Source organism: Pagrus major, chromosome 23 (assembly GCF_040436345.1).
Source record: "Pagrus major chromosome 23, Pma_NU_1.0".
NCBI classification, from domain to species: domain Eukaryota; kingdom Metazoa; phylum Chordata; class Actinopteri; order Spariformes; family Sparidae; genus Pagrus; species Pagrus major.
Window position 1 is genome coordinate 26840366 of NC_133237.1, and position 16995 is coordinate 26857360.

Consider the following 16995-nt stretch of genomic DNA (forward strand, 5'->3'; position numbering starts at 1 on the left):
GGGCCCCGTTGACTTCCCGCCTATGAAAATACCCGGATCTTCCGTGTTGTGCGGCCCATAGAGCATGCGCACTGGAGACTTCCGCCGACCGAGCCGGCTAACTTCCGGTTAAGCGATAAAATGCTTTAATGCCGGGGCTCTTCCCGGGTTTTTGACTTGTAGATTATTTTCTAGTAAACAGTTAGTTCACTGAAGTTATCTTTCCCCAATTGATCCGTAAATAATCATTTTTCGACCTAACTAGCTTAACTAATTTTTTTGAATTTTGCGCGGATGGTCTCTCTTGTTCTCACTGGCTTGCCGTAGTAGTCTTGTTTCCATGGTGACCGCATGACAACACCAGTTAACCGTTAATGTGAAAATGTCCGCCCCAGCTGAGGCTCTGGAGCAGCAGGACTTGGATAAGTTCTTCACCGTGTTTGACGGCTCTTCTTCGGAGGACGTGTCCCACGCCAGGCAGCTGTGGAGCTCCATGTCCCTCCTGCCGCCGCTGGAGTCCCGGCTGGTGTCGGCGGACATCCGCCAGAGGCTGCCGGTGTCCCGGCCGCAGCGCGGCAGCAGCACCGGCCCCAAACTCACCGCACCTGTGCCGCCGAGCGTCCCCGCTCTCCGGCAGAGACGGGAGGAGAGACGGCGGTACGTGGCCATGGCCGACCAGAGGAGGGAGATCCTGGCCCTGCTGGGGAGGCAGAGGGAGCAGAGGATCCAGAAGGAGCTGATCTCTGTGGACTTTAAACCGAAGGTGAAGATCAGCAGAGAGAAAACAATGAAGCTACAACATTCAGACTGTGAGATGGACCAGGAGCTGGTCCGACAGCTGCAGTAGGACATACACATATATATAGAGGAACAAATATGTCAAAATTAAAAGCAGATTTAAATTAAAGTCTGTTCTGTCTCCAAACAGGAGAAACTCTCTCAAAATACCTGAACAAGTAACAAGGCAGACAGAAAACTATGGCTTCAGCCAAGGATTGTTTTCATTTCAATTTCAATCTCTTTATTCTCTCTCAATAAATAGATTAGTTGTCAGAAAATGGGGGAAAAATGTCATCAGTGTTTCCCAAAAAGGCCAAGATGACGCCTTTATACATGTGTTTTTTTAATTACGAAGATTAAAGTTTTGATTGCAAAGCGCATTTTTAGATTTAAATTAAATATTTTAGCATCACAAGCATTAAGGAGCACTCTTACTCCATGTTTATTAAAGACTGAATCATCCGATTGTGTTCTCGAAGTCTTACTGCTGTGAGCTGGAGCCGGTACGCAGCGGTTTGCTTCAACCAGCGTTACATAACGTGAAGTGAAGCCTGTGTGGATATTCAAATACCAAATATCCAGTGGAGAAGGCCCAACCATAATAGGATAAGAAGAGGCCTGCTGACTGTTGACTTTAGCTAATTTGGTTAAAGTTGTCAAAGCACAAAGAGCATACAGAAGCCCGTCGTCCATAAGGGCTCCTTAACCTCCAGTATCCATGTGATTCACCCATAAGTGGCTTTAAAGTGATCCTCCACCTCCACTTCTGTGATGCCTGAAATAAGTTTATAGCTTCCCCACTGTTTAAGAATAGCACGTGATTTACTTGATGGGAGCAGATGTATATTTAGATATATGTGACAGTTACTGGAACATACTAAAGATAGACGAAGAGCAGGAAAAGTGGATTATCTTTCTACATGGTGAGACTTTTACTGGCCACCTTAAAAGGTCAAGTGTGTAAGACTGAGGAGGATTTATTGGTAGAAATGGAACATCATATTTATGATTATGTTTCCTTCATGCATAACTGCATGAAACTAAGAAACGCTGTGTTTTGGTCATCTTAAAATGAGCTTTTTACATCTACAGAGGGAGCAGGTCCTCTTCCATGCGGTCCACAATGTTACACTGCCATTTTTACAGTAGCCCAGAATGGACAAACCAGAAACTGGCTCTAGAGACAGACTTTCGTGTTTTCCCAACCCAATCTTCAGTATAAATGTACAGATAAAGTTCAATCTGAACGGGTTTCTTTATGTTGCAACTTTATGTTTGTTTATGATGAATTTTCTATTTCTCTCTCGTCACCACGCTGTGCTTATGCTCTGCATAGGTTTAGGCACAAGAACCACTTGGTTAGAGTTAGGAAAACATCATGGTTTGGCTTTAAATACCTGTTCTGGTCCCCCAGGATCACGGATGGAGATGGTCTGACTTCCCGTGAAAAATAGCTGGTTTCGGTCGCCACAAAAACAGGTGGAAATGTCTCCAGGTCTCCTTAAAAATATCCACCGGTGTGACCCGAAAGGTGGCTAACAAACATTTAATGTGAATGTGATATGCCACATTTTCTACAGACGTCGACCCTGGACGTATCTGTGGTTTGCAGAAATGTTAACAGCTGACATTATATCCTGGGGACTGGGCGGGTAGAAAAAGACATCAGGGTGAATGTGGTCGAGAATAACAAACAAAACAATGTGTAATAATTCAAACTAACTTCAACGAAAGAAAAGACCAACAACTTACCTAACTCCCAAACATAAACAGGAGAAAAAGGAACCAAAAAGCTGGGGAGACAGGAGTTAAGCCAGCATTGGCAGGTACCATTTTAAATTTGGCTCCATCAGTCTCCTAGCCAATCAGTAGCCACTTCCTGCAACTTATAGATCAGGGAAACAGGGTGACAGCACCACCTTCAGACAGGGATTGTGAACGGCACAACAAAACACAACCACCTCACTCAAATACAAATGATTGCTGCGTTCCAGGTGACGTTGGAGGTTTGAATTTCCAAGTTGAAACTTCTGACTTCCAACCTCAAAGTGTTCCAGGTGCGAGACGCCAAAAGTGAGCAAAAAACTTCAACAAAATGATGTCAGCAGTGCAGCCTCAGTGCATTATAAACAGCCTTTTATAAACACTGTGGTCTACAAACACACCCTTTCCCTTTTGAATTGGTGCTGGTGCTGCCATTCTTATGTGACGTCAGATAACAAACACCTGGTTGCAAGGAATGGGTGAGGGGAGGAGTATTCAGTTGGTTGCAATCTGCAACCTCTTTACTAGATGTCCCTAAATCCTAAATACTTAAGCCAAGCTGAGACCTCTTAGATAATTTAGGAACTGAGGCCAAGTCAAGGAACATTTATGCATTACAGATTTAGTCTCAGAATAAAAGAAAAATAGGACATTTTTAAGATGCACTTTAAAGACGCTGCTCCATAGTCAGGTGTTAAAGCAGCATATCTGCCAGCACCAGACTCCAGAAAATAAAAGTGAGGCGTGATTTAACAGATCCATTTCCATCATTCATTTATAAAAATATTTAAGGCTGGTGTAATGATAACTATTTGCCATAAGATGTCAGTGAAAACTCATTAATGGATTTCTCTTGATACAGAAACCAGAGAGAGAGTGTGTGAGTGTGTGTGTGTGTGTGTGTGTGTGAGGAGATGATACTACTAGAAGGCAAAGACTCAAAATTAAATACAAATAAAAGGTATAAAACTGAACTGGTTGTTTACCTTCTGCTACAATCAGCGTCTCTGATCTGTTTACTCCTGAGCTGAACCTCGACTGTCTCCACCTGATAATTCACTGTGAAATCCAGAAACTGTGGCTGCGGTTGGTGCGAGATATCTCAGCCCAGCAGTCTCTTTTCTCAGGGGTGGAAACAGATCGCTGTAATATCTGCACGCCAGCTGCTCCTCGCTCAGTTTGCTGCACTTCATCACTGCTCAGATGAGACACGCAGCTCTGAGGGAGTATTATGGTCAGTGGGAGCTGATGTTCCTGATATTTAACTGACATTTCATACAGAGCCTCGGGAGACTTCAGCGTCTGATACAGAGCTGATCTGATGAACCTTCAGCTGCACAACGTGGACAACATGTTGCTTAGAGTCCAGCAGTGTCTCTGCTTTGAGCTTCATGTTTAAAGACTGCACACGTTTTTAAAGGATACATCAAGCAGACAAGTCGAATGTTCAACTTGATTTAACAAGAAGTCGAGTTTGATGTTTTTGACACTGAAATTAAAAACAAGTTTAGATTTCGTTCATTTTTCATTGGTGTCAGATTATTTATAACATAATGGTGATAAACACTGGTTGGAGGAGGTCCCTGTGAATTGTTACCCTGGGCCCCAACAGACTGAAGAAGCTCGACTCTCAATACTTTAACCTCCTGTCTGTGGCTCTCAGCTCTAAGCCCACTGGTTGCTACTTGACAGGTAAATCTTAAAAAACAAGTATGTGGTTTCATATGGCTTAGAAAGTGGTATACGCACATTTCAAGCCCTTTTTTTGTGCATGCACGGTGTTTATAAATGAGGCCCCTAGTCCGGACCAGGTTTAGTTACCATGGTGATCCAGAAAGGTTAAAAGAGATCCACATCAGTGACAAATAAAACTCTGGCTTTGAGCAGAGGTGATGAATGGTATAAAGGTTTATCACATCAAGTTACTTTTCATCAAATCACTTTTTACTTTATCATAATTTAAAATCTAGCAGTGAGTGCATCGGTGTAGTTTCTGACATCTTCCCCCCTCAGGGACCTGCAGAGAATAATAAAGATCAGGCGGAAGAAATGAAAAAAAACCTGTTGATCACGAACATTTAATTCCCAAACTGTCACCGCAACAATGCCCCTGTAATTAAAATGGATGTGTGTGTGTGTTTGTCTACCAGTGCCGGCCATTACTCTTTATATCACGGTGGGGCAGCTGCTCTGCCAGCCGACATCTACAAGAAAAACACATTTACTGTCATTTATTCTGTCTTTTATTAAGTAAAGTTTGGCATCAAGTCCTGTGTGTGTCAAACAGATGCACACACACACACGCACACATCAGGTATTCAGACAGCCATCTGAGAGGCTCGGCACAATCAGCTGCATTTGTTTATACAGAACAAACACACACACGTTTGTACCTCTGTGTTCGCGAGGACTCTTATTTACATAATGTATTTCCATTCTTTCCTTATCTCGAGGAAACCCGACAAAATGTCATCAATTCACAAAAATGTCCTCACAGTCGAGGTCTGAAGCTCGACACAGAGGCCCAGCACACACACAGGCGGACAATCAGTCTCTTTGGTGTGGACTCAATTGATTCATTTGGCTCTGAAGGGAGCGTTTGTTACTCGTTAATGTCACCGACAGAGGACTCTGATTAACACACTGACATTTCTCTCCATTTAGATGAGGGAAATTTGGCCAATGCATCCAAACATTGTGCCTTCAGCGGCTGAATAATATTACAGATTACATTCCGGGGGCTGTTTAAACCTGAAGATTTCAAAGTTTTGGTCCACACAAAAGTAAAAGCTCTGAAAGCTCCTTATAATTATTTTTATTGACTTTGAATCAAAAGCTGACTGCCAGGCCAGAGACCACTGTTCAAGATGCAAAGGTGGGCCTACAGAGTACAGGCTCTGAAATGTACTCAGAGTATCAGAGTAAAAAGTCTCCCTCTGAAGGACATTTGTGGTCAAAGCTAACTGAAGCTCACGTCTTATTAATATAACGCACCACAAAGATAGTTGATTGTTGAGTCTCATTCCCAGGACGTCAAATGGCCACATGTTGGGTTGGAAAAGCGTCCCGGGCAGCAACAAAGTGAGAAAACAAGAAACTCTCTGCAGATACGAGACACTAACACGCCTTTTCTCCCCATTCCAGCCTCCCTCTCTGTCTGTTTACACCTTCTTGCGTCTTTTATCATCTTTATCATTGGTTGTGGTCCGGCTTGTAAACATCCAGATTTTAAATCATAAATATCAAACATGTTTGATATTATCGGGGCGGAGTCTGTGAGCAGGTCAGGAGGCTAAAGACTGGATCTGTAAACCCCTCACATTACCTGATAATCTGTGCTGAACTGCATGCTAATTTTAAAGGTTTTTTTCTGCCCCCTCGTGGCCAAACTTTGATAACTGCAGCTTTAAATTTATATAGCGAAATATCTTTTATCTGCCTGAATCCTCTCCCATCAATTTTTGGATTTGGACTTTTTTTCTTCTTCACCCACATATAAAACACTTTCCCTTCGTGTTTTGACCTCTCATGCTCATATGTGGTTAATAATACAACACTTAAAGCATCAAAGGGCTGCTCCCTGATGCAACCTCACAGAAATAGTCCAGTTAAGTAGCCGGTGAGGCCCTTAAAACTCTGTAGGGTCCAGACTGTTGGTCAGAGAGGCACTGTGGGTCAATGTTCGGGGTTAGGTGTGTGTGTGTTAACAGACGTTTCTAAGATAGATGCTCGTTTCATGTATTTTTAATAAAAATGCTCACTTATGTAGCAGCCTCAGATATCTAAGCATGTAAAGGCTCTGAGACCGGCCGGGAAAATAAAAAGTATCATGTTCAGTCAAGGGTGGTAAAAAATCAGAAGCAGGCAGGCTGCAGGCGAACTGATCCAACAGGGGATCAGGCCAGAGAGAAGTAGTATTAAAAGAAAATGGATGGACCACTAAGGTAGAAACACAACAGACAAGTTTGCAGAGAATTAATGGAAGTGAGTGATGAGGAAATGGGAACAGGTGTGCTGGTGGGCAGGGTGAGGACAGGTGATGAGGAATGGCAGGAACACAGGGGTTACTGCAGGGCGGAGGTGGGGCCGAGTCATTGTTTTGCTCGAGTCAAGATGGGCGAGTTTCAAGCCCCGAACTTTGATTTACGAGCTCTAAACAAGCAATAACGCGCTCTTTACACACAACAACAGGGCCTCAACTAACTGTTCTCTGTGCAACTTCAAATGTCAAACAAAGCCGGAAGTTGTTGCGTCTCCATCTGTTATTTTTGACCCACTCGTCAGTGACGTAACCGTAGTTCTTCATGGACATGTGGAATTAAAGGAAAAGTTCACCCAAAAATGAAAGTCCAGTCATTATTTCCTCTCCTGATGGAAAGTCAGGTGAAGTTTCATAGTCCACGAAACTTTTCTGGAGCGTCACAGCAAAACAGCGTTGCAGCATTCTCCTTAAGTAGCTTGGGACTTGTTTAAGAAACGTAAAGAAACAACCAAAAGAAACATAAATTGGCTGATAAACCAGGTCACCAGAAGCCCCCGAGATCCCAAATCCGAGGGAGGAGATGGTGACTGGATTTTCACTTTTGGGTGAACTGTTCCTTTAAGTCTTGTCTTGCTGGGAGTGGAGCCTTAACTTACTTAACACACAAGTCAACAGACTCAAGACCAAAGAAGACACAAGTCACTGGTGGTAAAGATGAGGTTTTTTTTATTTTGTCAAATCGAGTCTTAAGTCATCAAATTTGAGACTTGAGTCTGATTTGAGTCCAGGTCACGTGACTGTGTGTGTGAAGTGTCAGGGTCTGAAGCGACAGCAGAATACCAACATGTGAGACTAGAAATTTGTTGACTCTGAGACGCAACAAGTGTTTGCCAGTTAATATGAACACACACCTGCATACGTCAGCGCGCTGGAGTGTTTTATTTGCTCAGGAAGGAGAGGAACACTGAGGATATTTATGGATCTGTCTCTGGCGTCTGTGACAACCTGTTGTGTAATACAAGAACAAAGATGCATGAAAAAACACAGTCAATGACAATAAACTGGAGAGGGACACAAATCACAGCGACGCGCAAGCTTTTCCGAAGACAAGTCCCTGAGGCTGAGTTTAAAGGGAGGTGATATACAACTGTCTCCTCTCCAGTAAAAGCTGCGTACCCAGCGGGATGTTTTACAGTTGATAAGTACCAGGAGCAGTCTTGTAAAAGGTTCCACTTTTAATGAACAAGCTTCGTGGCCGCTCTCTGACTTTCAAACATCCTTTGGGATTCACCAGAATGGTCTCAAAGCTGCGTTAAACCCGCTTCACTGCTGGGTGTTTGATCGGGCAGCCTCACCGTACCTGCAGAGAGCTGCTGCAGCTCAGACACACTCAGGCACTAACATATTTTACTGCTAATAAAGAGACGTCGTTCAGCTTGTTTTTCTTCTCCTTGTTTCTTGGCTCAAGTGGAGTGAAACTGGCTTTGACAAGAAGCTCTCCTGCCTGGTTCGTCTGAACAAATCAACAGCTTGTTAACATGAGAGTTAAATGTTTAACGAGGTCTTTCCTGAGCTTTGTCTCAGGTTTTTAATTAACTTCTAACTTTAACAAACTGCCTGAACGTAACCTTGAAACCGTAGGTGTCCTGTTGGCCCATCATGCAGTCAGCTCCGTGGACTGCAGGTGAGCTAACAAGCTCGCTAATGGTCAGTTAGCTTAGAGAGCTGTTGTTTAAAAATAATATTATGTATAATGTTGAGCAAAATACCAGAGCAGGAGTAAACACAACGCTATGTGACTGACCAGTGATTGGATTGAGACATCAACCGATGCCCGTTCTATTTTACCAAGTAAAATATTAATTTGCTTTGCAGCCTGGCAGTTAAGAAATGGGGACATTTCTCAGGACGGGCCACCAAAAATGAGGACGTATGGTCACCCTGGAGTAAAGTCATTATGTAAACGAGCTTCCAGAGCCAAACATTTCACAAAGACGTCCAGATTCATTCCTGTTTTCTCTTTAAGTTGGTAAAAAAAAGTGGAATTTAGATTCTTTCCTCTCTTTTCTGTTGCACATTAGGCTGATATCAAGACTTTTAACACTCCTGTTTATTATTTCCTCTTAATAATGAAACATCCAGCTCCACTGATCACATTCATAAAATATCCTTGTTAATGAAAAGGCATTGATCAGCCTGAGCAGCAGAGGTGAGTCTGAGGTGAAGGATGGCAGATCAATTCATGAAAATAAAGCCTATTGATCGCTGGGATGTCCCATTAGAAATGAATTGTATCATTATAAACGCCTCCTGCTTTTCTGATGCAAACAAATAACCAGTTTCCTTCTTCTGCTTCTTATTGTGAACATTTTATTTGTATCACTGATGTCAGATTCACAACACAATACCCTGTGACGTATCTCCGCCCACTCTGTGTTGAATAAAAGCTCCTGTTTAATACGGGGCTGATATTAATAGAGAAGGTCATACAGTGAGCTGTTTGTACTGACTGAAAAATGCAGGTCCACCTTGAGATGAAGCATTACTATCATCAAGCCCCATTAAGCCCCCGAGCAGCACAGAAATATGCATCTAATGTACTCTCCAAGGACTGAGACTGGGCCGTAGCTCCTTTAGTGCCAAACAAGAGGAGTTCATGTCATTATTTCTGAGGCTGTACGAGTGTATCAGACGTCAGCGAGGACGGTGCTGTGACGTTTTTACCCACATCTCATCAAATATGTGACTTTTTGCAATAATTTAAAGCTGCAGCGAATAGTTATTTTGTATTAAGAATTGATAGGTAACTTGATTGGACACGTTAGGATCTACGGCCCCCATCATAGACACGTCGAACTGACCTCGGGCAGGATCCTGAACCTAAATTTGCTCCTGATGTCTGTGTGAATGTCTGAGCACAGAAATATCACCGGGCGCTTTTGGACAGGAAGTGCTTCGTCGCTCCTGATGAGCAGGTCGACACCTTGCATGGCAGCGTCTGCCCTCAGTGTGTGAATGTGTATGTGACAAGTGTTGTAAAGCGTTTTGAGGAGTTACTAGAAAAGTGCTGCATGAATGCAAATCTGTGTAGCACACTGAGAAATCCCTGGTGCTGTCTGTGGTGCTGAAGTCACACACAGGTTTCTAATGTCTGTTGGTTTGTCAGCAGGATTACACAGAAACTACTGAACGTGAAACTTGGATGGAGACATTTTGTTGTGGATCAGGAGGCGTTAAATGTTAAATGTTTAGGAAAATGATCTGTTCTCACTTTTTCTATGACTGCTCGGTTTGGTTACCTGAACATCCGGGACAAAAACCACCGGAGCCATATTGTGAAGGTGGCTGGTAAAGGTAACCCTGCTCTATCTGCACATGTAATATTGTATTTTAGAAATTGTTTTGTTGTCCTATTGTGTGTATATTCAATGTACAGGAAACATTTTTATACTTTTGTTTTTTGTATTTGCGTGTTTTTTTGTATCTTGTGCCCCTGACTGCAAATCAAGTTTCCCATTTTCCCACATTGTCGTTAACTTCTCAGGGAATACTGCATGAATGCTGATGAATATATCTGGATGTAGCGGATTTAAATTTTTTTTGTATGTGATATTGGATTAGGCTTGATTGAATAAAAGGGGACTGTTCTAGTTGCACCTTTTTCTCAATAATATTCTTTAAACTATATACCATAATAAATACTTTCTTCTCTTCCTAATTATTGCCTGTACTTTATAGTAGTAGTAGATTTACTACTACTACTGACAGCTCTTTCACTGAAGATGTTCATTAAACAGTGACTTTGTAGACTATAATTCACCAGGATTTGATTTACTTGTGGTTTCAAAGTGATGAATATATTTGGACATTGTTGAGGATGAAAAACGTCTTTATTACAAACCCTGCAATAACATATTTGGTACGACTTCTCACTGCAAACCTTCTCATTCGTGATCTGAAGCTGCACCTTCTGAACTACAAACAACCTACAACTGAACTAATGCCGGTTGGAAAGAGACCCAGTTTTCAACCAGACATCCACGTTGAAATCCCGGTCGGTGCTCGCTGTGAGGAGCGAGAGGATCATAGAGACAATCTGCTGCCTGTTGTGTTTCTATAATATTCTGTTCATTCAGCAGAATCTGTTCTCCCAGGAGGCGTCTGCTCTGTGACAAAATATCACAGAGGACACATGACTACAGATACAGTTCATCTCTTCATCTGGCTTCATTTTGAAAACATGGACTTCATAAAGTGGGTCATCTATTACGCAATGGTGACCGAACCGACTGCCAGTTTTGAAGGAGATTTGACGTCTGCTTGAAGAGAAGCAGTCCTTCGGTGTGATGGAAGTGTTGTGTTGATGGTGACAGCTGGATAAAACATCTCTCATATTATATTTAAACTACAAAACCCAACAGAAAAGTGTCTCTAGTATCTAGTTTCCTGTCCTGCCGCCTTCAGTGTCGGTCAGTCACAGCTCTGAGTGTTGTAATGAGGAACGATGCTGCGTCTCTCCTTTGTTATAAATCGTCCGTCTCCTTTTACAACAGCCGGCGATGCAGTGAAACAGAAGCTTCAACCGTCAGCTCGTCTTCCCACTCTGCATCTCCGCCGCCCATTACAGCTCATAGAGTCCATTCATCACGAGTGTGTGTGGAGATATCATGGATCAAAGCGAGTGTAGTTGGCATGTCTGGAAGGGATGGGAGGGAGAGGAATCCATAACTGCAGGTCAGCGCTGAGTTCGATTCATCTTCACACAGAGGCCTCTGCAAATCAAAGAAGTTCAGGTGGCAGCGCTAATTTATCTGAATTATTCATGCTGCAAATTATGATTTCATGCACTCATATTAGTAATTTGCGCCCTCACATCGCTTAATTAATTTGCTTGAATTAATCATTTGTGTCCAGAAATGGCCGTGGAGGTTATCTCACGAGGTTAACAGCCAAAATCTAAAGTTTATCCACGTATCTCATCTCTCAGTGCTCGCTCACTTTCCAACTCATCAGTTGTTATTTTCAACTTTCAAATGATTGATCCAATACTTTTCTTAAAACAGCAGGACACTCCAGTTTTTATCAAATGTTTCTGAAACATTGGGACTAGTTTCAGCGGCGGATTCATCTACATTTGGTTCTCTTGTGAGTATTTCCAGCAGCAGCGTGGTTGAACTGATTGCAGCCACCTAGATTAGCTGTTGTTGCTAACTGTACGAGGATCCACTCTCAGGAAACCTTAAAGGAACAGTTCACCCAAAAATGCACTCAAATCCAAAGTCTTATAACTTTTTCCTCATTTTCTTCATAGTTCTCTTCTGCGACTTGACTGGACGCTACTGGATTAGTTGAAACAAAGATGAGCTGGGAAATTAAAGAAACAGTTCACTGTTCTTTGTGCAACTTCAAATGTCGAACAAAGCCGGAAGTTGCTGCATCTCCGTCTGTTATTTTTGACCCACTCGTCGGTGGTTTAACCTCAGTTCTTCATGGTTTTCTCCTGCAGCTTGATTGGACGCAGGTGGATCAGTTCACACAAAGTGGATCTGGGGAATTAAAGGAAAAGTTCACCCAAAAATGTAAATTCAGTCTTTATCTCCTCCCTCCATGCTGATGGAAAGTCAGGTGAAGTCTTGTAGTCCACAAAACAGGGTTTTCTGGAGCTTCACAGTAAAACAGTGCTGCAGCGTTCTCCTAAACAACTGATGTAAAAAGCAGAAAACGTTACGTCTGGAGTAATCCAAGTCTCTGAAGGACCCAACATGCACCCGCTTCAGACGGGGTGCACACAAACACTTTCAGCTTAGCTACAGCAAAGATCTCAGCTTTAAAAAGGATGTAAATAACGTCTTTTCACAGGGAATGCTTAAACACTGTTTTGCTGTGAAGCATCAGCATGGAGGTGAGAAGATGAGGGCTGAATTTTCATTTTTGGGTGAACTGTTCCTTTTAGTAAAAGATACTTCTTCCACCACTAACTACAGGCGCATTAGCCTAAAGGGGCAGCTCATCAGATATGAGACGCTTCTAAGTTAATTAATAGAATAATCAGTGGATTTAATGATATTCAGAGTAAGTTTCAGCTGCAGTATTTCGGCAGTTCGGGTTAATTTTAAAAGCAAAGATTACTCCAGAGCTGATTATCTTGACAAATCAAATCCAGTTGGAAAAAAAGACAAGAAACAGGATGTGTAATACATAGATAAATATATATAAGTAAATACATTCAAACAGAATAGATTTATTCAGTAGTCACCATCATGTTTACATCTGCGTACAGAGGATTCACGAGCTGCCACAAACCACCAGTTTACAGACAGGCAGCACGAAGATTTAGAAACTTGTATTCGGATTACGTCGACCCCAAAACCTCCCTGTTACCACTGCGAGTCTCAGCCAATTTAATCCCTGCTGTTTACAATCCAGCACGTCTTACACAACACTCAGAGTATTCCCGGGCTGAGGAAGCATCCGGGAGCAACTGGAGAGACCAGATTTCCGTCCATCTTACAGCGTATTACTGATGTATGTATACCAAACATGACCCATTACATCTGTGTTGGTAACTTCTAGAATATTTTTCCAGGGCATTACTGTGTTTGTGTAAATGAGTTAAATCAAATATGGCAGTAAGAAATCCTGTTTGTTCATTTAACCCCATCTGCTGAAGACAAACCAAAGCTGTGTGCTGTCAGATCAACACATATACGTCAACTCTTTGCTCAGATGTGACAATTACACCTTTTCCACTGCAGGAATTTAACATGTAGATCGATCAGGTTTAGGAAGAGATCGAAGACAACTTTAGTTACAAGTTACTTTGCAGATTACAGTACATGCTGCATTAGAGCCAAAGTAGCACATTTCTAAATAATTCATTTATTGGCAACTGGAGAAAAAAATAAAAAATGAATATGAAATCTGATAATTGTCCAGGCCAATAATCACTCGTCAAACACTGTAAATATATACATGGAAATATAAGTATGATATACTTTTACTTGTACTTTTGGCGCTTTGATACTTAAGTAAATTTAATATCAGGTACTTTAAGTGTGTCAGACGGTTCAGGCCTCCATGTCGTCCTTTAATTCCTGATAATTGACACCTCATCTGGTCTTATCCTTTACAATGTGTCTCATAATAGTCTACTTATCTATTCTACAACCTACACGGTTGTTTTTCTAGCGAGGATGTTTAAAAGTCATCACAGGAAAACGTGTTTCATTTCAATATTTCAAAAGACTGCCCAGCTTCGTGATAGTCTGGGTCAGTTTGAATTTAAGCACTGGTTTTGTTCCCTGCAAAGATTTTTTTAATCATTTTATCACAAACTTTGTAGGAAAATACCAACAACAGCAGCTGAATAACATGTGGAATAAAGGCCTGAATGTTTGTATTTTTCTCCTGTGGTGCTCAAAGGAGCGCTATGTGACAACAGACCGCTGTGGTAACAAAGCCTCACAGCTTCCCAAAATTTAATTTAATGTGAAGCTCCGGGCTACAGATCGTTAACTTCCTGCAGTAGAAAAAGATTTTTAGACGTCTAAATCTCTTGGCCTTGACAACACCTTCTCAGTTCACAAAATCCATTTTATTTTAAGCCAGTGATTAAACTACCATCTGAACTGGGACCATTCATACGTTATCTTCTAAATATTCACTCGGAGGTGAAAAGTGTCCCCTCACTTTCAGCTTTTTTCTCTCTGAAATCTGGAGCACTCAGTCACGATTAGATTTTATTACCTATAGGTGTGCTGTACGTCCCCTGGAGACTCATACAGTACATTCATGCAGTTAATTTCCTCAGAGGTCAGAGGTGAACGGGTCCCTGCAGCAGCTTCCCCCAAGGACGCCGTGACGGAGCAACACATTAACTCTGTGAGAGGATTGACCCCCTGACCTCCGGGTGATGGGACTGTCACTCATGTGTTTCCACACTAAATGTATAACCTCCTGCCGACACACAGACCGGTCCATGAAATATGCTTTATGAATCTGGGTGAAGTTCGGTACGAGAGTGAAAGCCATTATAATTAGCTTTGTGCTCTAATAATTTATTTTACGGATGCACAGTGTCAATATTTGCCCGAAGCCCTTTAAAAACCATCGAACTGCTGCATGTGAAAGGATCGTTCCTCTTCTTTTTTTTTGCGTTCTCGTCCTAAACCTCTCGTACTTTATTGGCGACTGTTCCAAGTTATATTCAGCAAACACTCTAAACTGCACAACTTGCTGTAAATTGCTTGTTTCAGCCTGATGAGTACCACCTGTTTGCCAGCAGCTGTGCGTTTGTGCCGTTTGACTATTAACATAATCGATGCCCCTAAAATTGCTCCATTTGCAAAAGAGTCTTACAAAGAACTTTACAAAGTCCTGCTGTCAGAAATCAGCAGACAAAAAGAAAAACTCATTTAGCAGTGACAACGAATCTGCAAGCTCATGTTTCAATGGCTCCTCTCCTGTTCAGACTTCCAGCCAACTTGGTTTGCTTTGTGCCAATTACAACTGTTTATCTGATATGGGGTGGCTTTATGCAAGTTGTCCTGTTGTGAGACTAATAAAGGATTATCATATTCTATCTTATCAACTCATTTTACCTTAGCTGTGCACCAAAATCTGTTTCTGAACATATTTGAGGTGAGAAGTAAGTAACTTTTGCAAGACAAGAGCACTACTGCACTGCCAGTGTTTCGGTTTAACGAGTGACCATGTTAACTGGTGACTCTCTAAACTGTCTGGATGGAAGCTAACAGCATTGAAAATAAAAATAAAATCATGCAGCCGTTTCTCAGTCGGCTTCAGGCAACTATTCACAGCGACGCTCGTAAAGTTCAATCAAATATGAATCTTTGTTTTTCTCTGCAAACTTTCTGTCACGACAGTCGTTCGGTCGAACATTTCCTCAGGATCAACGCAGCTGATGAATGAACACATGTAGTTTTAACAGAGCTCTTAATTTTCACATTCAGCATCATAAAAAGGGCTCAGACATGTTTAAAAGTGCTATGTGTAGTATTTTGTGTTTGTCAGAGAGTTTCCTGACCCGATGGCCGATCGTAGTTCTTCCTTGTTCCCTGCACTGTTACTGCATCCCAGTATGTAAAATGAATTCATGAGCTGTTTTGCTGCCTTTCGCGGTCTGCTATAACTGCGGGTGTATGGTGGCTAATGTTAGCTAATGCTAGCAAACTTAAAGGTGTCATTTGAAAGAAGGTGCCAGAATTCAAATGTTGCTCCAAAACTATAGGGGGTTGTATAACCGCTAACTGCTTCTCATTAGCCTATATCCTTAGCTATCTTTGGTTGTCGCGATTAGCTGCTGTTAGCAAGAAGCTCAGTTAGCTGTGGAGCTAAGCTTCTCTATTTGTGCTACTTGGAGGCTACTCTTTTGCATTCATCACTGTTTTGTAGTTGCCACTTCTGGCCACAGAGGTCGCTGTTCAGCAAGTTATATCGGCCCCGTGTTAATGTTTTAATGTTAAAAAACATCGATGCTGATATACTACACATAGCACTTTAAAATATGCTGGAGAAACATCGGCTTTCCATCCACGAAGAATCCCACATCTCAGGTCAAAGATCTCACACTTTAAAATGATTTTCATGAAATAAATAAAGAAGATTTTTGTCTAATTTGATCAATTTCCTTCGTTTCTTCTTGTCAAATAATCTTCAAACAGAGAATAAGAGCTGCTTCGTGTTCGGTGGCAGAACGTGTGGCTCGTTCACATTTAAAGGAGCAGTTCGCCTCATCATCGTGTCATGCCTCATTTGGCCACGCCCCCATCCCACATGACCCCCCCAGCTCCCGTGAATGGCTCAGCACTGCTCCTCCCCCAGTGAGTCTGTGTTGTCCCCCAGGTCTATGGAGGCCGACGTGGCTCTCATCTTGCCCCGTCCGGGACCCGGACCCGGACCTGGACCCGGTCCCGGACCGGGACCCTGGCCCCCGACGATGAGCCCGGCTCTGCCTCCGCCGTGGCCGGGGTAGACCTCCACAGTGCTGGAGATGGACTGCAGGGAGCGGTCCCGGAAGTAGTGGAAAGCTTCCTGGTCCAGGTAGTTCTGCTCCTCGCGCAGGCCCTGCTCGAACAGCTTGCGCTTGTGTCTGAACTCGATCACCGTCTTGGTGTAGGAGTTGAGGGTGGTGACGGAGGCCGCCATGCAGCAGGTGAAGGAGCCCCAGGCCATGCTGGTGGGAGAGAGACACAGAGACATGATGGTGGTGAGAAGATGAGAATGTCCATCACTCTTTCATTACTGGCTGTTTCTCTAGTTGGAGTGACAAAGAAGAACTCCTCTTTCTACGAGTTGTTAAGAAATCTTCCGGACCAAAGTGTTGGATATGGACAACAAAATGACCGACATGTCGTTCAAACAGGGCAGAAACACAAAGAGGGAGGTGTGAGATGGAAAAGATGGACTAAAACCACTGAGGGGAAACATCTGTGGTGACTCTGAGCTCTTCAGCCTCGAGCTTTATTCCA

General features: G+C 42.7%; 2 protein-coding genes across 2 annotated transcripts in view; one reads left to right on the plus strand and one right to left on the minus strand.

Moving 5' to 3' along the window:
• The first annotated feature begins 206 nt into the window (after nt 1-206).
• Nucleotides 207-826, plus strand: hoatz (HOATZ cilia and flagella associated protein). Its single transcript, XM_073495298.1, has one exon. The coding sequence runs from the start codon at nt 362-364 to the stop codon at nt 824-826; it is 465 nt and encodes a 154-aa protein (XP_073351399.1). The 5' UTR covers nt 207-361.
• Nucleotides 827-16327: 15501 nt separating this feature from the next.
• gsg1l (gsg1-like) overlaps nt 16328-16995 on the minus strand; it is a 24697-nt gene continuing 24029 nt past the window's right edge. The window contains exon 5 of the mRNA XM_073494760.1: nt 16328-16700. Coding sequence (XP_073350861.1) covers nt 16328-16700 — 373 coding nt within the window. The remainder of the gene's footprint in view (nt 16701-16995) is intronic.